Source organism: Limulus polyphemus, unplaced genomic scaffold (assembly GCF_000517525.1).
Source record: "Limulus polyphemus unplaced genomic scaffold, Limulus_polyphemus-2.1.2 Scaffold685, whole genome shotgun sequence".
Lineage (NCBI taxonomy): Eukaryota > Metazoa > Arthropoda > Merostomata > Xiphosura > Limulidae > Limulus > Limulus polyphemus.
Window position 1 is genome coordinate 356302 of NW_013666295.1, and position 8687 is coordinate 364988.

At 32.2% G+C, this 8687-nt stretch overlaps 1 protein-coding gene across 2 annotated transcripts in view; it reads right to left on the reverse strand.

The window, feature by feature from the left end:
- LOC106459946 (dnaJ homolog subfamily C member 16-like) overlaps window positions 1–8687 on the reverse strand; it is a 153401-nt gene that overhangs the window by 37562 nt on the left and 107152 nt on the right. For both annotated transcript variants that reach the window (XM_013919618.2, XM_022386521.1), the window contains exons 6-7: window positions 3176–3344; window positions 1418–1677 (exon numbers count right to left, since the gene is read on the reverse strand). In XM_013919618.2, coding sequence (XP_013775072.1) covers window positions 1418–1677; window positions 3176–3344 — 429 coding nt within the window. The remainder of the gene's footprint in view (window positions 1–1417; window positions 1678–3175; window positions 3345–8687) is intronic.

Genomic DNA, 8687 nt, shown 5'->3' on the forward strand with positions numbered 1-8687 from the left:
ACGCAACAATATTCAGACATTTGAAAGGTGGTTTTAAATGGGCGATTTTTTATGGCTGCCATTTTGTTTCATCACAATCCCTACTATTAAGTACTACTATACTTAATGATATTCGATACTGTCTAACATTACATTTATTAAAACCACAACTATATAAAACTAATTTGAGTTCTTATTGTTATTTGGCATATTTAGGTGAAAATGAATAAGTGGATAGGTCCACTCGATAACTGAACATCTGATAAAATATCAATTATGGAGTAGTACCAAATCCATTATTGATTGATTCAATGTCAAGTGGAACAATGAAACTGGACATAATGTGTAAAACAAAATTCACATTCTTCATTATAACAAAGAAACACACATACAGTGAGTGTACTTGTAGTTATAATAATCCTGGACAATTGTTTTTATTGGATCTTTTCTTCCAACCATTAAAGTTGAAGTGATGTACCAGACTATTAAATGCATTATTCTTTAGTTCACAAGAAACCTCACATTTACCCAGATATGCACTACCTATGTCACTTGTCATTCTCATTATTACATAGGTGGGGCTGTGACCTCTATATATCAGCTTAAAAACTATTGAAAGACACTGCTTTTGACATCTTTACACAAACTAATATAATGTTCTCCCCAGTAACAACAGATATCATCCATTTTCAAAAGGAACAAATGTAACTTGAAAGAAGAACAACTTAACAGGATTCTTGACCACATTATGTGAAATTTGCACCTATATAGAACAAGGAATGAATTCAGAATAAACATTGTAGTACTACAAGAAAATAGAAACACATGGTATATTCACATGCCACAGTTACATCTGAAATTAACTACCTTGATAATGTAGTCTGATTTACCTTAAAATTACTAAATGCCACAGTTTGACTTAATAATTTGATTGCTATAGTTAAACATTACTATTTTAATAGCACAAGAAGTATTTCAATGTTCCACCTTGACTGAAACAAGTCCTACCTAACTGAAGACCATTCATATTTTTGTTAACCTAACTATTCTTGATTTTTAAATTTGGTTAGTCTTTGAGCCTGAGTCGTCTGTTTGACTGCTCACTCGTGAAGTAACTATGTATACAGTACACCCAGATCTCACTATCTACATCATGCAGATCAAACAATCAACAACTACATGAAAGATTTGGTCTAGTGGATGAATCATTTTGGAATTTCTTTTTCACCCAAAATAGCATAATCCTGAAACAATCTAGAAACAATATAAAAGATGTTGAATATTATCAAATTAATCTAAATAATCTCAAAACATACAAAAATATTAAGCATTACCCAAAATAGCTTAATACCGAGTAGATATTCAGGAAACAATATAAGAAAATGTAGAAAAATACTTATTAATGACATATTTCTAAAAAAGATATGGTTGAACTTACACAAGATAAGACATGACATAACCCACAATGATAATAAATGCAACAGACAAGACAACAGAAATGGCTGGAAGGACTTCTTGGCGACTGATGTTGTCACGTAGTACATCACCCATGATGATAAGTCTATTTACAATGCGACTAAAGAGTCCCCGTGCTTGTTCATCAGATAGACTAGCAACTTTCGCATGATAAGGTAGACCTTCTGTTGTTTGTATCAGCTGCTGTAAGTTTTCTTCTAATTTCTTCTTGGTATTATTCATCTATAATTTTCATATAAAAGTTTCCATTTCTCAGCACAATATTTAAAAAATTGCATAAATTAGCATACAGAAAAATATTTATTCTACAGGATATTTTAAAAAAAATGTTTTACAAGAAAAATCACTTCTTGCAACCTTTATGATATAATCAGCCCAGAATTTGAAATTATAAATACCTTATTCAGTAAAAACAGTTTGCAAGATTCTAGTTGACTGCAGCAAAAAAAAAAAAAAAACAAATTCCAGAGAAAACTAACTGATTATCATGCTAAGAACAGAAACCAGGTGGAGCATAATTTTAAATTATTCAATATATAAGCTTCTATGATAACATATTTCCAAAAAGTTTCACTTTTCATATATTAGAATTCATGATAATTCTGTTTTACATTAACACAAGTACATGTGACTGAGTGTCATGAAGCACAGTACATGGGTAATCTTTTCAGAACTGAAGATTGTAAAAGAATGTTTTTTATATCTAAAAAAGTATACAATAATTTACTTCATTAATATAAATAAAGGCTGGTAATTTAACATGCCACTATTAACACATCAATTATACAGATTTATTAGAGGGTTTGAACAATAAGGAAATCAGTAATAATTTTAAGCTTTCACAACACAGGCTAATGAGATATTGATAATCTACAAAAAGACAAATGTTTTTATAATGAAGGGATACAGATTAAGTAATTGAAACAAATAAGCTTCTTAAAAGACTTTGTATTGAATATTTAACAGCATTTAAGACACTATTTCAACAAATTCTGTTGTGAGAGTATAACAAGTCTTCTGGGTATAAATTGTTTTATGATCTACAACTTCATCTCACAATCTATGAATATGGTTTTTCTCTTATTTATGCAGTCACGTGATGGTCTATGTACTGAACTATGCTGAAAATATTAATAATCTTTATACTTACCAATTTAAATATTATTATTATTAAAGACAGTTAACACGCACTTAATTTAATTATAATGAACACCTCAATTAAAAACGATTTTGTTTAATAATTTGAAATGGGACATTTGAGTAAAAATATTTACCTGTTAAAAACTAAATTCTTAAAAATTAGCCTGCATTTTACAGGTTTGATCAGTAATGTACCAAATGTCAATCATTATTCAAACTATAAAGCTTAACCAAAAAAAATGACTCATTGCTGAAGACCTTATGTTCTTACAAATGGTCAAAAATACTATTATTTATTTCTGGCCTACATTAGCTTATACCCTGAAGTGAAGAACAGCTTCTAAGTTAAACATATCCATGCTGGTAACAAAAGAGAATTTCCTAGTCCAGTATAATTTTGGTCCATAATTAAAGAATTGAGAAGAAAAAAAATTATCTAAGAAAAAAATCAGTTTTTACATCTTAGATTAATTAACATACTTTATTGATGAGCACAGTTTCATATTTTAGATTAATTTGAAACAGCATTATCTATTGTGCCACTTTTGATGAAAATATAAATTAGACATAATGAACTTACAGCATCTGGCTTTATAGACCACTTAGCCTCTAACCACTGGTAGCGAACTTTGTCAAATTCTTGTCGCCACAAGATTACAACATGAAGATCTGGTTTTTCTGGTGCTCCTTCTCCTGTTGACAAGGCATTTACAAATTCTTCCTGCTTTTCTTTGAAAATGAACATGAACCTGTGGAATGAACACCTTGCTTAAGTTTACATGTATAAGAAGCACCTAAAGAAATGAGAAAAAGAAAGATTTTTAATGAAGTTTCATAACGGATAGCAAAAAGTAAGAAAATACATTCCTCTACAAAGGCTGAATAAGCTAAACTAGAACATAACTGTCTATTAGTTTAAACAGTATCTCACTTGACAGTGAGACATACATGAGCATTGATAAAGTTAGAAATAAAATAATCAAATAAGTACATGCATCTCAGAATAACTCCGTGAAAATAAACTCATAATAAAATTAAAAGTTTATGCCTATATTTAAAAAAGGTGAGCTTCTTTTTCCTTCCATGTTTGATTATTTAATATACATGTAACATCCCAAGATCAACTACTTAGAGTTAACCTGATTTCAAATACTTCTGAGCTTCCTAATTCTAAAATAAAAATTAATGGTTTACCAAATGGAATACTGTTTCTGAGGAGGAAAAAGAAATATTTAATTTTTACAAGGCAGACACATAATATTATCTTGTAGAACATCACTACTTAAGATGCTTAACTTCAAGGTAGCTTTCTTGTTACCAACATTTCTTGAAAACATTCTATTGTTTTCTATAAATAAAAACAAACTGAAAGTAGTTATTTCTTTTAAACCTATATTTTGTTTACAGTGAAGCTATTAATTATGACTCCTACATGAATAAACATAAAAAAAATAAACATCTCACTGATGTTAAACATTCATCAATCAAAGATATCCATAGTAGAAGCAAATCCACTGAAAACAACAGAGGATGGAGAAACCACTCTGTGGGAAGGGTTCAGGCCTAGGTGAGATAGTTGATCCACCCTCAGGGCCTGAACTTTTGAGACACGAAAGATTGGGAACTGACATTTGTGGTTACGGGCCCAAAAGAGAAAGTCCAGAACCACTTAACAGAAGTTCCAGGAGTGAGAACCTCCCTGTCAGGAAAAGGAAGAAACAACAGATGTGTCCAAACGGATAATAATAATAATAAAATTAAACAGACAAGAAATTTTAATTTTAGCAAGCCATCAATGACATAGAATCAAAGAAGCTTCACATCTGGAAACAAGATGTTGGAAATGGATAATGCATCCAGAACAGAGGCAGTGGAAAGGTGTGGTTGTAAGATTGTTTAGTATCAAGCACAAAGTAAACATAAAGTGTCACCAGTACTATGTTCATCATGGAAATGGAAACCCCATATGTAAGCAGAAGGAGCCCACAGGCTCACTTCTGAGCCTCCCAGTGCTCCAAACAGATGCAAACCTGAGAAAGGTGAGGAAAGATGGATGTCCTGGTCACAAGGGATTGAGTAAGCCACCATTGCCACGAGAGGTTGAAAAGAAGATAATTTATCTTTGTAGATACATGCATTGACAGGCCAGGAACCACTGAAGGTGACATGTATGAGCACATCTCAGAGAAATCAGACTCAATAGAAGAGTGTCTTCCAAAACAATACATGTGAGAAACCCTTAAGTGAAAGAAAACAAGATGGAGGTTGAGACTGAAATGGAGAGCCAAACCAGCCACACCAAATGTTATGACTCTTGAAGGAAAATGAAAGTTGCAACAGGGGAAGCCAGTAATGACCAAACATCCATAGAGTGGAATAATGGTCCTCAAGAATTTAACCTTTGAGGAAAAATTTCAATTGACACAAGGAAAAATTATGAGACTTGAAGGAGAATGGGTGATAACCAAATTGTGGGCTACTGCAGACTAATCAAAGGAAGTGAAAGGTGGGCAGACAAATCTGGATGTGGAGAAATATCCGAGACTTTGGATTGGGTCATCGGATGTCTCCAGTAACAATTTGCTTCTAAGACCTATGATGGCCAGTACTCAAACATGAGGGACTATGGATAGTAACAAGAGGACAAAGAACAGAAGAGGGGTGACCCCACAAAGCCATATACAATGAAAAACCTGGTGGGACCCTCTGGTTCCAAGGGTAGGAAACTAAAGTGATCAGCAACTGTTCAGGAGCAGCATCAGCTCAAGATGTTGACATATAAAAAATATATTAAGAAATCACATCATAAAGAAAAGATGCAAGAAAAAGGTCCTGAAGAGGAGATTGAGGGAGGCAAAAGTCAGAAAGTAAGGTAATCTAATAAAGGACATCCCAGAAAACAAAGTAACCAAGTTAACTAGGAAATATGGAAGAAAACTGAGGGCAAGCTGAAAAACAGTTATGTGTAAGTTGCCCAAATGAAGTTGCTAGGTTGTGATGGAAGCCTCCAAATGAAGATGAAGCATGATAATGATAAATAAGTTGAGTAAAAGATAAAGAAAAGAAGACAGAGAGAATGAAAATGGGGAAATACCTAAACTAAAAGAAATGAATCAAGTAAAGGAGGATCATGCAACAAGGGAACTTGCGATTCATCAAAATGTTACAAGCAAAAGACAAAACAAAGAAAAAAAATACATATACCAGTGGAATCCAAGCAGTGAAGGATGAAAGTGGGATTACCTGACCCATGTCATGAAGAAGGAATAACAAGCAAAAGCTGGCATGGAAACAACAGTGGTGATACACAAGGTGGGTCAGGCTCAGTATAAGTAAAAGAAGTAGGAGATCAAAAATCCTTCTCTAGATTCAAGATCAGAATGGAGTTAACAATGTGGTGCAAAATGGCAGTAATATCACTGACTGTCTCCAACTGAAATGACAGTTTTGGATGACTCTGGTCAAGGAGTGTTTAAAAACCTCAGGAGATGCCAGACATGTGGGAACAGGAATGCATCATCCATTTAAACCATGAAACTGATATTCTGGTGGTCTGTGTTTTGTATTTTATCAGTTAGAAAAAAAATGAGCCAGTTATGGCAATGGTGCAAAGGTCTAATGATGATCTTTAAGAGCACTCAACAAAACCCGTATGTTGGATTAAACAATGGGAACAAGTGTTCCAAAAAGTAAAAGGTCAATTGAAAAAAAAAACAAAAACTAAGGATAATTCAAATGAAAGTTTTAAATGATAAGATTAAAAGTTAGTATTGTTCTTTCATATAATGAAGGAGAGAAAGACTACATGATAAATAGTAATGAAAGTTTAAAATAATAAGCACAAAAATTCCAGAAATCTTATTAAGAAAAACATACCTGAAGACAAGCACAGGGCTATTGTCTAATGATGATTATATTAAAGACTGTACAATACACAGTGGGAGTTTTGTTCAAGGTTTGTAGCATGCCCAGGAACTTACATGGCAGTGTAAGCAAGGTAGTAGCCTTTTGTGCTGCAGAGGGGTGGGAAGCATTTCTGAACTTTTTCATTCAATGTAGTTTTTTTATATTTCTGTATGATGACAAACTTCCACACCTGTGTGTATCATTAAAAATGTTGCTGTAATTGTTCTGCTGTTGGTTGTTCTTTATTTCTCTTGGTACTTTTGGTTTCAGTCATAGGACCAGTACTACTAATGGCCTGAATAAAAAGAATACCATTACAGCCCAATTTAATTCCTGTCAGAGGGTAGAAGATAATGGTACAGGTATGAAGGGAATGTTGAGTGGATTGAGAGAAGAGTTATATGTAATAAAACTTATACAAGTGAATTAGCAACAGCTTATTTTTATTCAATGTGCTGAAATGTACATACTTATTTATTGAAAACTGTTGTATTTGAAGAATTTTATTTGAATTATTGTAAAATACTACATAACAATGATTTCAAAAATTGTGACTTTATAAACTGAAAATTAATAACACTAACAATAAAAATACCCTTTAATTCTTAATATTTTATGAAACACGAAGTGTCAAAAACACAGAAAAAAAATAGTTACTTTCAACAAAGAAAGAAAAATTCACATTAACTACTGAAATAAATCTTCTAAATAATTCCTTGTTTTACCACAGTCACCCTTTTATTACATGATTTCACATTATTCCACACATACATTGATACAAACAGTAAAATAAGACATGATACAAACTACTAAACTTCTTTTATAGTAAGTTGTACAATGACAGCCTAATCATGATATGAATCTGTATGGACATATAACAATATATGAAAATGGAAATAAAAAGTCTATTAATAGATTGTCTACAAACAAATGATCAAAACACAAATTAAGCTAATGACTATGAACTATCCTTCAAGCAAGTATAAACAAGTTTATATAACATCTGAAATTGGTGATAGATCTGATATACTTAGAACTACACCTAGGACATTTAACTTCATAACAGCATTAGATGTTATCAATGGCAATATTTTATCTTTAAATCTGAAAAACGTTTGTAATTTATATTCAATTGAAAGATAACCAATACACCTATTTGTGGATAAACTCTATGAAATGTTTATACTATTGTTTTTTCACTAAAAATGCATGCTTGACAGAATATGACAATATCACTCAAACTATTTGCTTTAGAACATAATTTAGTTTTAGATAAAAATAATCATGTATGATGTGGTCCAAGATATTTCTAGGAAAGCCACAAGTCTGAAACAAACTCCAACTTCTACATGTGACTGTGTGTACTGCACCAGTCTATGACATAATTTTGGTAATGCTGTAGTCCTCCACCAATAGGAGGGCTGCATGACCTCTATTCACAGTAATTGGCATGAGCATTAGCACAAGATCGAAGGCTCATTCTTGAAGAGGCAAAGAAAGTGCAATGGAAGTGGGAAGGAAGGGTGGGCAGGTGGTGCAGAGAAGTAAGTAGCTATCTGAAATACATTTTCTGGTAAGAAAAATGTTGACCTCAGAAATACTACTACTATATATATAATTAAAAGAAGTACAACATTATAATAATTGCACAAATAATTTATTAAAAACAGGGTCTAGCCATAAAAAGACTACAGCTTTCAGTGTTCCACACCACCATTCTCAAGAAAAAAAATTTAAAGCTTGATCATGACTTATATAACCATATCAATTATTTGCATACCTTTAATGCCATCTAGAATTAACCACACCAAAGAGTATATAAGTCATATGTCCACTACTTTGTTTCTTCTAAACCTGGACAACCTCTTTGTTCAGCATAATATATATTTTTCAATTTCTGTTGTTCTTCTGATATTTAGTTCATACTGCTACTCCTCCTGATTTGTCAGTTTAACATTATTCCAGTCTATAACATGAGATGTGTTTACCACATTCTCTGCTAAAGCTGACTCATTTATTTTACATTTTTCTGCCACATTTTTATGTTCCTAAAACCTAACTTTCAGATTTCTGACATTCTGACTAATGTAAATTTGACCACAGACATAAGCAGGCTCTCCAGCAGTACATTATAAAAAACTAGGAGAAAACTAGGAAGGATATTGTAAAAAACTAGGAACTATTTT